Below are 13,098 nucleotides of genomic sequence, written 5' to 3' on the forward strand. Positions count from 1 at the left end.
ACTTGTGTGCACTCCCACCGGCTCTGACTGGGTTCGGTATCGCCGCTGCTTCGTTTCGAGGAAGGTAAACCCAAATACAAAATATTGCACTTTTGACTTTTGATTATACGCTTATAATTTTGTTTATTTGTTTTTGCTTAACCAGCTATGCGTTTTATATATCATGAATAAGTGATACCTGTGTTTTAATTATGTTTGTTTTTTGGTTTGCATGTGACCTTAAACTTAACATATTTACTGTGTTCTATTACATTTTTCAGAATACGATGACGTGTCAACCAAGTCAGCGATCCTGACCCCCCGATCCGGTTAGTAGCCTCTTACAACAAACATGGCTTGCTGAAGATCAAGTCTAACCCGGACGTTCACGGGTCTCAGTTTGAGCTCAGTTATGAGTGGATAACATCATGCTACTGGTTTTGTGGTGACATCATGATGGTGAAATAATGATTGAATCCAATATATTTGTTGGAGAGGGAAATAGCTGCTCCAGAGAACTACCCAACAGATGGCCAAACCCCACTTTGAACACTCTATAAAGAAACGTCAATGACGTCTGTCTATTGTTGAGATTACGTCGTAACGTTATCAAAGTGACGCAATAAATGGATGACGTCATTTCGTATCGTTAACAATGAAGCAACGTGAGCCACCGCTGATTGTTATATTGCTCATCGAAATGTTTATACTTGAAAGCAGTAACACTCAATTTTTTATGTTCAGTGTGTAAAATTAATACTTAATGTTCCACATTTTAGTTTACAATCCGTGTTCATATTCAATGCGTTTTTACCTTGAATATTAGTTAAACTATTGTACTGAGTATTAATTATGACGTTAAGGGCATAAAGAGGAACATCATAATGTACAGGGGATTTAGTAAAATGTATTTTTCCTGTTTGTTAAAATCCCAAACTGATACAGATACTGATACTTGGTCAAAACAGTGTTTCAAGTAATTCGTATAATCAGAGACGATATAGTCTCTGGTACAATCCTATTTTAATATATTTCTATTTTTTTAACAACTCATTAGAACATAGACAAAAACAGAATGGTCTCTTCGCTCATTCACACTTTGATTATATGGTTCAGTGTTGTTATCAAATATTTGAACAAATGACATAATTGTATTACAGCTCTTAGCGCCGCCCGCAAAGACACAATAGAGTAGCGCCCCTTTGATCCACTCATTTTGTTTGGAAATCGAAAAGTTTTTGCGACCAAAACAAGCGAAAATGTGATGCGTCCACGAATGTTTGGCAAAAACTGCCCCTAATTTAACAACTTCTGCAATTTTCCATTGTTTTGCACAAATATTTTTCATTTGATTTGCTGAACAAACGTCTATTGAAGTAGTAGAATATCGAGGAAGCTCGAGGGACGGCGTTGGCTTCATCAATTCTGTGACCTAGTTTCTATCTCCACGTTCCAGCAAAATATTGCAGGATATAAATGTATTAAACATTCGTCAAAATATGTCGGGCATATTTCTGCAATCGACGGAAGGTGGGGAAGTCATTGAAGTACCTTTGGGAAAAACTGTCATCGGCAGAGGCCCATTCCTGCAGGTACCAATCCACGAACGCCAAGATTACCTAAGTCGGTGACCTAGGTGTTAAAATGTTGCAACATGTTTGTGTCCGCTGAAAGTACAGAATGAACAATGTTATACTGCTTTATATGTCGTTTCTGTTCAGTAATTAATGTGTTGTTGCATGCACGAATCTTCTCTGAACAGGTATTTGCAAGGAATGATAGAATATAATGCTAATTAATCAGGACTAATATTAAAACAAGAACATATTTGGTAATCAATGTGCAAATTTTGATTTATGATTTGTTAAAATTGTGGTCCTGTCCTAGGGTGCTCAAATATATTGATAACATTTAATTTGTGGGAACTAGAAGGGAATATAAATTGTATTGAGACATCAAGGCTCAAACTATCACGTAGATACTAATGTGATGCAATCTGTAATTAGGTAAGAGTTCCTGCCGTTTCCCCCATCCCAAATAATATTTATAATATGATGCATACTAGAATTATTATCAAAGTCTAACACAACAATTGCTAGAGGAATTACAAAAAAATGATGCATACTAGAATTATTAACAAAGTCTAACACAACATTTACTAGAGGAATTACAAAAAATATATTGAAAAAAACAACAAATTGAGTACAGTATATAGGTTTGAACCATAGATCTATTGTATGTTCTCTGGTTGAACCACTTGGTATTTCCTCTACTAATCTGTGAAAGAAATAATATGGGTGAACAGAAGAAACTCTTTCCCGTAATTACATTAATTATATGTCACTGTCACATTTCAGGTTACAGACAAGAGGGTTTCCCGGAGTCATGCTGAGCTGCAGGTTACTGACAAGACTTTGTACATAACTCCAGTAAGTTAAATGTGTCAGCTTACACCATGTTAGCATGTGCGGATAGTTCATGTTTTTGTTTCTGTGAAAATTCTTCACAATTTCTATCCATATTCCAATGTAAATACAAAATACACTATACTGTCCTGAACCCATGCTTGTTCTAAGAAGCGGATTGAATAGTCAGGCTTGCTGTCATGGTTGCTTGTGATCATGACTGCATAGTGATGCTCATGCTGTCAACCACTGGGTTTTCTTGTCCTGAATTGATCATTTACAGACTGCCATTATACAGGGGTGATGATCTGCAGTGAAGCCTGGTGTTTAAAGTGTTTGCTTACCTCACTCAAGGCTGGGTTTGATTCCCCAAAGGGAGATAATGTGTGAAGTCCATTTCTTGTGTACACCATCACAATATTACTGGAACATTGCTAAGAGCAAAATAAGATCATACTTATAGCAGAAAGCACTTTTTGCTATGTGTTAGAAAATGAATTGGATTGGTGTATCACATGAAAATATAAAATCTGGCCAAATGTATGCAAGATATTGAAATAAAGTAAAAGTTTGTCTTCTCAAAGCAAGGAGTGAATGAGTATTGTTTCATGCCATCTTAAGCAACATTCCAGCAATGTCACAGCGAGGTACACCAGAAATGGGCTTCACACATTGTACCCATCAACTCATGAACATGTACACAGGTCTTTGGTGTGACAAGTGAACGCTTAACCACTTGGCTACCCTGTTGCTTCCTCTAAAAGTAAAGACACACCAGGGCTGAACTTTTTGGAATTCAGACTTTTCATGGGAACAAATTCTTGTAATATTTGTAATGATGATATTTTGATGTTACAGACTCACACTAACCCCTGCTTCCTGCGACGAGGAGGGGGAGAGCATCAAGTAGCTTTGCCTAAAGACGACAAGTGTAAGCTGGCCACTGGTGATGTCTTTGGTCTACTTCCTGAACAACTGTTTTTCACTGTATGTGGGAAACAAGGGGCCATTAATGGTACAAGGTAAGTGGTCTTTATTTACTCATGTTGAAGAATATTAAAATTACTTGGAAGTGACTCATGAGAGTATGTTTTGTTGAGAGTGAATATTGATTGTTTTCATTTTTTAACTGATACCAAATACTGGTTTTAAACCATGATAATCTGGTACATATTTTGAGCTCTCCTTGTCTGCGAGTTCAGCACAACATGGACAGTTTGTTGTCAGCTTGCGATTGCGAGTATATTAACAGAACAGTATGATGGATGTCGAAAAAACTCAGACATTGTGACTTCGCGGATGATTTGCAGACTGATGCTTATTATGTCAATCACTGGATTGTCTTGTCCAGTACATACCACTGTCATATACATGATAACGTTGAAATATTGCTGAGTGTGGTGCTACTTGTTAATAACAGGGAAACAAAACACTGCTGTTTTGTCAGTAAGGGGAGATGACTCATAAATGTTCATTGTTAGTGGGGGATTGAATGATTTGTTTTGTTTCAGCAGCAACAGGTTTGTGGTTTCAGAAAACTCACTGTCACTATTAGTAGCTTGAAGTTCGATGAAAATCATAATGTTTGTCATCTGTTTGTCCATTTGAAATATATCAATGTGAAAGGCATCACTTCAGTGTTTATTGTCTTGATTTGATTATTTATTTCTTGTAATGACCTTCAGGGGTTAATGGCAAGGGGACAGCAAGATACTGACCATTCCTTTAATATGTCTTTGAAAAACTCATTATCAGAACATATAAACAGAAGTCATTAACATATTGAGTTACATTTGCATTTCTTTCCCTGTTATTCTCCAGACATTCTGAAAATGCATAATTTTCGCTTATCTTGACTCGTGCTTATTTTGCTTATTGCCTTCTGTGCAAATGATACTGGAACACTGGAATCCCTTGTCGTTACCTTGAAGAAGATGTAAAAGTTCGCTCACCCATGAGTTGCCTCCCTTCAATACTTGACTACCCAAACAGTCACATGACTAACCATGCTTGTCACTCTCCTTCATCGCCCATGTGGATGGTTGGAAGAGCAGCACTCATCTGTTGGTGGTCAGGACTTAGCCGTATCCAATAAAAGTCCTGCTACTATGGAGTCCATTTCATCAGAGAATAAATGGTAGAAGTCCTCATGTCTGTGGCATGTAAGAAGTCATCTTCATTTAGAAACTTGTTGAAGTCATCTTGTTCCAGTAAGGCGACGAATTATCAGAGGTCATATAATGAAGACATCGTTCCTCCTGCCGAAACAGATGTTTATGCTGATCCTCAGATTCTGCTGCCTGCACAGACAACATCTTCAGTGAGATAGATGTTCTTCCTGTACAACCACAGCAGCTGCTCAACTATTTGAAGACCAGGCTTCTGCAACACGTGTGTGTCATCAGAGACAACACCAGCGTAACATCATCGCAGCTGCAAGAAGTCATGGATGACATCTCACTGTTATCGAAGGCCTCGACCACATCACATCAGTTCAAACCTACAATGATGAACTTGACTGGGGGCCTTTATAAGGTAGTTTACAACGCACATGATGACCTTGATGGTGCGCTGGTCCGCTGAAGAAAGCAAGGCATGTCAGAGCTCTATGACGTTGGACAACGTTCATGAAAGTGTGGGCCTTCAAGAACCTGTACCGGAGAGATCTGTCCTTGTTCTGTAAGTCTACAACTGCAGATGATGTTGAAGACAGAAGAGGATAGGATGATCCTATTAGCGCTTATAACTCAGAAAAAGGACCAACACTCCATGTCAGATCGCCTGGCCTTAATGTCAGTGAGTCTCACCTAACTATGCAGAAAGGGTCTTCATTCGATGGCTTCCTGGAATGACAAATTCACTCAGACTACTAAGAGCTGCAAGGGCGGTACCTACCATATTTGTTGGGGAGACTGATGAAGTCGTCAAGGAAGTCACACATCATTCCAGAGGTGTCATAAAGCTCCAGTCCATGGACACGTTGGCCAACGTTATCTGTCAAACGTCGCAGAGGTACCTCAACAAGTTAAAGTTTTCCAGTGTGCAGAAGGTGAAGGAGAAGAAATACACCAGTTCCAGAGGTGGAAAAAGCTCATTTCGCTTCTCATCCTGAAACAACAGGAGCAACTCTTGCAGAGGGTGCACTCCCAGGAGTTCCAGAGGATCAAGATGTTGGAGATGGGGTTCAGAATGAATGGATACTTCCACCACCAGCCATTCCGCTACAGCCAACAACAGTGGATGGACATCTACAAAGATACTGGGAGAATTGGGGAATGCTAGAGTGTGACTATGTCTCACAAGTACTGCAAGAAGGCTGCAGAGTGTAGCTGAAAGACATACAACTGCTGACCCACAGCCTTCAACTACACAGATGATCAGGCAGAAAAGATAGAGGAAGCCACTGACCAAGAGCGCCATAGAAGTGATAGATCAATACCATATAACGCCTGGCTTCTGCACCCCAGTTTTCCTAGTGCCCAAGAAAAAGTCCAAGAGAGAAGTTCAGGTAGATACACAACATGAAAAGATTCAAGCAACACTATCTACTTAGGGTAGAGAAATTCAAGATGATCCACCTACCTCAGCTCAGAACTTTTATCTCCAGCAGATTTCTTGGCCAGCATAGACCTACAAGACGTTTATCTGCACATCCCGGTTCATCAGGGATCAAGAAAATATCTGAGATTCCTGTTCAGAGGTTGACACTTCTAGTGGAGCATCCTGCCATTTGGAATATCATCAGCCCTTTGGTTATTTATGCGATTGACCAAGCACATTGTCCCATGTCCACATCGTCAAGGTCTACACAGTGTCTTCCTGGATGACAGGATACAAGGTTATCAAGAATCCAATCAATCAAGTTTCATCTAGACTTTACCACCATCAAACCACTCACAGCTGGGATGACGTCAGAGTTGGAACCGAAGCAAAAGATTCAATTCCTTCATCACAACATAACTGGTCCCAGAAGATCATTGGGCCAAGATCCAAGCCATGATTCTGCAAGCAGTCATCTCTCCTTTACCGCTGCAAACGTGGCAGTGTCTCAGTGTCAGCGCAGGACCTGACTCACAGAGGAAGACTACAACTACGTCAGTTGCAGTGATTCCTGGTAAGACACCAGGACAGCACACATCTGATCTCTCTACCAGACAGTCTCAAGACGTAACTGTTATGGTGGACTAAGAAGTTAATGTCTGTGGAGGGAGCTATTTAGAAGAGCTGGTTAATCGACAAACACCTCTATGTAGATGCATCACTACAAGGATGATGTGATCATCTCAACAATGGAGTAGCATCAGGAAAGTGGATGAAACAAGAACAACATCTTCACATTAACCAGTTGGAGATAAAGACTTTGATCAATGCCATATGATACTGGTTGAGCTCACATCAACCAGTTGGAGATAAAGACTTTGATCAATGCCATATGATACTGGTTGAGCTCACATCAACCAGTTGGAGATAAAGACTTTGATCAATGCCATATGATACTGGTTGAGCTCACATCAACCAGTTGGAGATAAAGACTTTGATCAATGCCATATGATACTGGTTGAGCTCACATCAACCAGTTGGAGATAAAGACTTTGATCAATGCCATATGATACTGGTTGAGCTCACTGATCAGCTGAATGCTGATGATTCACACGGACAACTCTACTGTGGCATTCTACATAAACTGGCAGGGATCAACAAGATCACCAAGCTTGCTTCAGCTCACTTTGCAGTTGTTCAGTATTGCAGATGAATTAAACATCTGGCTAAAGGTGTCTCACGTAACAGCCAAGAATGTGTTAGTGGATGTTCTATTACATCCATTTCATCCATCACCTACAGAATGGATGCTCCACCCAGGCGTTCCAGCTCATCGTACTGATAGTAGGATCTCCCCTCATAGAACTGTTTGCCAAAAGGTTCAACAAACAACCTCAGATGCTCGTCACACCAGTACCAGATCCTCAAGCCCGAGCAACAGATGCACTGAGTATCTCAAGGACTACACACATACATGTTGGCTCTGGATCTACTACCGCAAGTATTACTGAAGATCAAGCAGACTTGAGTGCTACAACTGACTTTTGTCATGCCCTACTGGCCAGCAAGGATCTGGTTCCCAGATATAATACAAGAACTCAGAGGGCCAAACCTGAAACTATCGGAGTGGCCAAACCTACTTGTACATTGGCACATCAAGCAAGCTCACGGAAACCTGGTGATGTTCCAGCTACATGTATGGACTGTATCAAGACTTGCAGGAATAAAACAGGATAGACCCTCAGAGCATCTAAAGCAGTGATTTTAACTCTGTGCAGATCAACTTACAACTTGTAAGATGACAAGTGGCAGAGATATGAACAGTATGCGGAATATCTATATCACCTTAGATATGCAAGGCAATGAAAAGTTAAACATCATCTACATATCTGGCAGTAATAAGCACAGTTGTCACTATGAAGACGAGCAACAAGCTGATGAAAGTGCCAAAACTACTACACTCCTTCAAACTGGATGACCACCAGAAGAATTTCAGAGCACTAGCCTGGTATAGGAACATAACTCCACAACATCTCACAAATCATGTGCATGAACCACCAGAGCAAACAACCTTTGAGCTACTCACACAGAAAACTATGCTTCTACATGCCCCAGCCACGACAACTTAGATGTCAGAGATACATATGCTGGACTTTGGACCAACTCAATTCAACACCGAAGACCATGCTTCAGTACATCTAGGACTTAGATGGGACTTAATTGCCAAGAATCAGTTACCTGGTCAAATGGACAGACAGCTCCTTATTCCAGCACTATCTGTGATCCTCAGACCAGAGGACACTCAAGACTTATCCTTGTGTCCTGTCAGAGCCCAGTAGATATATCTTCAAATGACTAAAACAAGGAGAAGGAAATTTAAGCACTTATGCATACCCTTGTCTACAATGGCATCCACAAAAGTCTCAAGAAGGACAGTATCACTTTGGATGCAGGCTACAAAGGAGCAGGACTAAAACCTCCATCAGTCTCCAACCCACACAAAGTCAGAGCACTGGCGTCCACACTCGCTCTGCACAGAAACTGCTCGATATCATCTAATATGGAGGGCTGCTATTGGTAGTCAGACACAGTGTTTGAAAAGCACTACCTCAGTGACATTACCACTTAAGACGTCTCCGGCATTCACCGGTTGGGGCCAGTTTTAGTTCAACAACTGATGGTTCCACAAAGGTGCTGAGTTGAAGTCTCACCCTTTATCACTTGACTTGTTGATAACCCTCACTCTGGAGAGTTTTGGTTGAGAGTCCATACGTACTGTCTAGACCACACTAGCTTGAGTGATTAAGACTCTGTATAAATCTGCAATTTTAACATGAATCTGCAAGATTTACTAGTCTAAGAGAAGTATGACAAAATGTGGTCCCCTTTGAGTTAACAGTGGATTTCCAATTTCGTCAGATTCGGGAAGCAAAATAATCATGAGTCATGATAAGGAAAAATATGTAATTTTTTAGAAAAAAAAATTCATATTTTATGCTTATCCTGATTCGTGGTGTCAAGCCCTCCCAGCCTCCCCAGTAAATCCATATGTCTGATATATTCAGAGAGACTGACAAACGTGGTTAGCCATGTAACTGATTTGGCAGGAAAGTATTCAAGGGAGACTACTCAGGGGTGAGTTAACTGTCATGTTCTCTTCAAAAGGAACTGAAAGGGATTCAAGTGTTCCACTATCATTCGCATAGAAGAAGGAGATAAGTATAATAAGCAGGAGTCAGGATAAATGTAAAATGTCAATTTTTTCTAAAAACTGTCTTTTGTCAGTATTAAATGCATATTAGTTCTTACAAAATATCCCGTGAAGGTCCCAGGGTAGAATAGGCCTTCAGCAACCCATGCTTGCCATAAAAGACGACGATGCTTGTCGTAAGAGGCAACTAACGGGATCGGGTGGTCTGGCTCGCTGACTTGGTTGACATGTCATCGGTTCCCAGTTGCGCAGATCGATGCACATGTTGTTGATCACTGGATTGTCTGGTCCAGACTCGATTATTTGCAGACCGCCGCTATATATCTGGGATATTGCTCACTCACTCACTCTTACAATATATATTGTCGTTTAGTATAAATGTGTATGAAAATTGTCATTATCCAGTTGGCCTTACTGTAAAATAATATTTTTACAGTGTCAAAGAAGAACCAAAGAGTCAGTCTGATTCCAAAGTCAAATCGGAACCAAAGTCATTGGACAGAACAGTGAAAGATGAAGGTAATGAATAGTCTGTTGTTTCCCAGGAGCTATTGCTGAAGTAATATTACATCACAATGCTTTGTTGTGGTTATGATGACCATGACTTCTCAGTGTTGTTTTCATTTTAAACTCTGGGCACTGTTTATTAGCATTTACAAGTTGAAGGGTGAATAACAGAGCACTTAGAGCAGACACTTAGTGTATGGAGTATTTTAGCGCTTTATAAATTCACTATTATTATTGATTATCAATAAATAGAAAAGGTCTTTTTATATGATTGCTTATAACTTTGATCATGGAGCATCAGTCACAAGTGGAATTAGGGGTGGTGGGGTAGCTTTGTGGTTAAAGGGTTTGTTTGTCACGCCAAGGCCCAGTTTGATTCCAGTCATGGGTACATTGTATGAATATCATTGTATGTATATCCTGCTGTGATGTTGCTAGAATATTGCAAAAAGTGACATAAAATCCAACACACTCAGGAGTAACATGTAACATGGCCATTTGATTGTTACTGTATGTCTCACAAAGTGGTACTTTCGGTACAAAGCTCAGGCTCCCGGGTCACTTTGTGTATGTCAGCTTGTGATATACACAACAGGACCCAGCATGCTAGGGGTACAAGATTTCCAGTCAAGTCAAGTATTTTTATTCCGTACGTAGGCCACAGGCCCATATACAATATACACGCAATTGTTACAAATATAAGTTAATTATTACAGGGTATACATATTAATGGTACATGTGGATTGTATTAACAGATTCTTGTCACTATAAATATAACATTGTGATATAAACATATATACACACAAATGTAAATATATGGTTAAAATGTACGAACCTGTGGTTTGAAGAAAAATTATTGGAGTTTGATTGTCCTGCTTTTATAAGCATGATAGATATATTTACATAAATTTCTTAAAATTGTTTCATTGTTCGTTGATAACAGAGACTTAAATTTATAGTAGTTTGGTTGTTTCTGATATATACATGGCAAGTATTTTAATCTTAGTGCGTTATATTCAGTACATATAAAGATGAAATGGTACTCGTCTTCTACACCTAGATTACACAGAGCAACCTCAACATTCAACCATCTACCTTCATTATACTTTAGCCTTAATAATCCACATCGGAATTTGGTCAAAATATTTCGAAACTTTTTGTCCATTATACATGATAAATATTTTTCTGGAGTTAACAGACTTTTAAACTCTCGGTACATATGGTATCGTGAACTGTTATTCAATGTACTGTTCCATGATTGAAAAAATATATTGATTGCAACAGTCTTGAATCTACTTAAAAATAAAGCTGCGTCACCAACTGTCTGGGACATCCAGACGTAACCAAACCCATGTGCAAAAAGTATTTCTCTTATATAAGAAGCATATGTCTTGTAGCCACAGTTATCGTAATACACTTGCATTTTGTACACTTTCAAGGGGATTCTATCTTCATGCATATGAATAACCTTTACCCAATATTTCAAAGTTTTACACAATGCGTTTATATAGAGAGGATATCTTCCACATTCGCCATATACAATAGCAGTAGGTGTTTGAGGGCTGATATTCAAGAAACGTTTGCAGGCTATTAAATGGACCTTTTCTATTTCATAAAATCTATGCATTCCCCAGATTTCTGCTCCGTACAGTAATATCGGCTGTATCTGGGCATCAAAAATTTTGAAGTACACACTGGGGTCTATTATTCCAATTCCATTTAAATTACTTATTACTTCCATTAAGGCCCGCTTGCCCCTCAATGCTAAATCAGTGATGCAATTTCTCATCTTGAATGTTGACGAAAATACAACTCCCAGATATTTATAAGTACTTAATGTTGTTATTGGCTGGCCATTTAAAAACCACTTTTCATTCCTTGCTAAGCGCCCTCCCCTTCTAAAAACAACTATATTTGTCTTGTCTAAATTTACCTCTAGACTTTATATTCAGAGTAATTGTGCAGTATATTAAGTTGATTCTGTAAGCCTGTAATTGTATCAGATATAAGAACAACATCATCTGCAAACATAAGTAACATTATTCCTAATAGGTCGGGAAATAACTGCACTCCATATTTGCCATATCTAGATATGTCATCTGATAATCCATTAATGAAAAAGGAAAACAATATGGGGCTAAGAACACAACCTTGCTTTAAACCAATTGGACAATCAAAATATTCAGTATACCCATTATAACCTCTAACACAAGCTGTTACTGAACTATATATACTCATGATAGCAGATAGCATTTTCCCCTGAAGACCAGATTTGAATAAGCACTTGTATAACTTAGGACAGTCAATTGAGTCAAAGGCTTTTCTAAAATCAATAAAAGCAACATATAACTTTTTCCTTTTCTTAATTAGACATTTTTCTATAGCACCATGTAAAGTAAAAATATGATCCAATCGTAGAGTACCCTTGTCTAAAACCAGCTTGTGTTTTGGGAATTTTACTCCTTATATTTGCCCAGGTTCTGATGCGGACATTTAAAATGGACGTATATAATTTACTTAATATGCACAGTATTGAAATCCCTCTGTAATTATCTGGGTTTTTGCGATCGCCCTTTTTATGTAAAGGAATAACTATTGCTTTCGTCCAAGCCATGGGAAAAACGCCTGTATCAAAAATCTTATTAAACAATACCTTTAAAAAGGGCATAATAACATGCTTAGATGATTTCAACAGCTCAGTAATGACACCATCACTACCCGCTGACTTGCCATTTTTCAGATGGGAAAGACATGAACATATTTCCTCATCAGTGATAGAAGACTCAAGAATATAGCTATCAATATCATTTAAAGGAATATTCACATCAGGACAGAAAACATCATTCTCAGTGGTATCGTCAGCTAGATTTCTAGGTGTGAACAACCCTTTAAAATGATTATACAGTAAAGATTTGTCTAGTGGACAACGTGGGCTCTTTGTAGCATTCACACTTCTCATCTCTTTCCAGAACGCAGAAGTGTTATGGATGGAAGATTTTAACTTAGAACTTTTCTTTTGCTGAAATGAGACCTTAGCTTTTCTACATTCATATTTATAATTATTCCTCAGTTCACAGTATTTACGTCTAATGATGGCTGATTTAGTGTTTCTATAACGCCTAAGTTCTCTTATAGCCTCTCGCTTAGCATACTGACATCTGCTAGTATAGAATCCACCTTTAGATTGCTTATAGGGTGTATTTTCAAACACATCTGCCGATTTCCAAACGTGTTTGACAAATAGATCAAGTGCGTTATTAACATCAACATTAACTAAATCTACTAAATCATCAAGAGCCGGTGGGCGTTCACACAGTGTGTCTAGAAACGTTTGTTCATTTTCTGCGTTCCATATATATTGAGTTAAACCTTCATTATCCTTACCACCACCGCTATCTACAGGTGCAGTCACATCTGCATCAAAGTTTAACATCAAACTAACAGGCATGTGCTTCG

At 38.9% G+C, this 13,098-nt stretch overlaps 1 protein-coding gene across 2 annotated transcripts in view; it reads left to right on the forward strand.

Moving 5' to 3' along the window:
- The first annotated feature begins 1,176 nt into the window (after nucleotides 1-1,176).
- LOC137294800 (aprataxin and PNK-like factor) overlaps nucleotides 1,177-13,098 on the forward strand; it is a 30,653-nt gene continuing 18,731 nt past the window's right edge. For both annotated transcript variants that reach the window (XM_067825915.1, XM_067825916.1), the window contains exons 1-4: nucleotides 1,177-1,571; nucleotides 2,337-2,408; nucleotides 3,243-3,406; nucleotides 9,572-9,654. In XM_067825915.1, the coding sequence (XP_067682016.1) occupies nucleotides 1,479-1,571; nucleotides 2,337-2,408; nucleotides 3,243-3,406; nucleotides 9,572-9,654 (412 nt within the window). In that variant the 5' untranslated portion in view covers nucleotides 1,177-1,478. The remainder of the gene's footprint in view (nucleotides 1,572-2,336; nucleotides 2,409-3,242; nucleotides 3,407-9,571; nucleotides 9,655-13,098) is intronic.

The sequence above is a fragment of the Haliotis asinina genome, chromosome 8 (genome assembly GCF_037392515.1).
Source record: "Haliotis asinina isolate JCU_RB_2024 chromosome 8, JCU_Hal_asi_v2, whole genome shotgun sequence".
Taxonomy (NCBI): Eukaryota; Metazoa; Mollusca; class Gastropoda; order Lepetellida; family Haliotidae; genus Haliotis; species Haliotis asinina.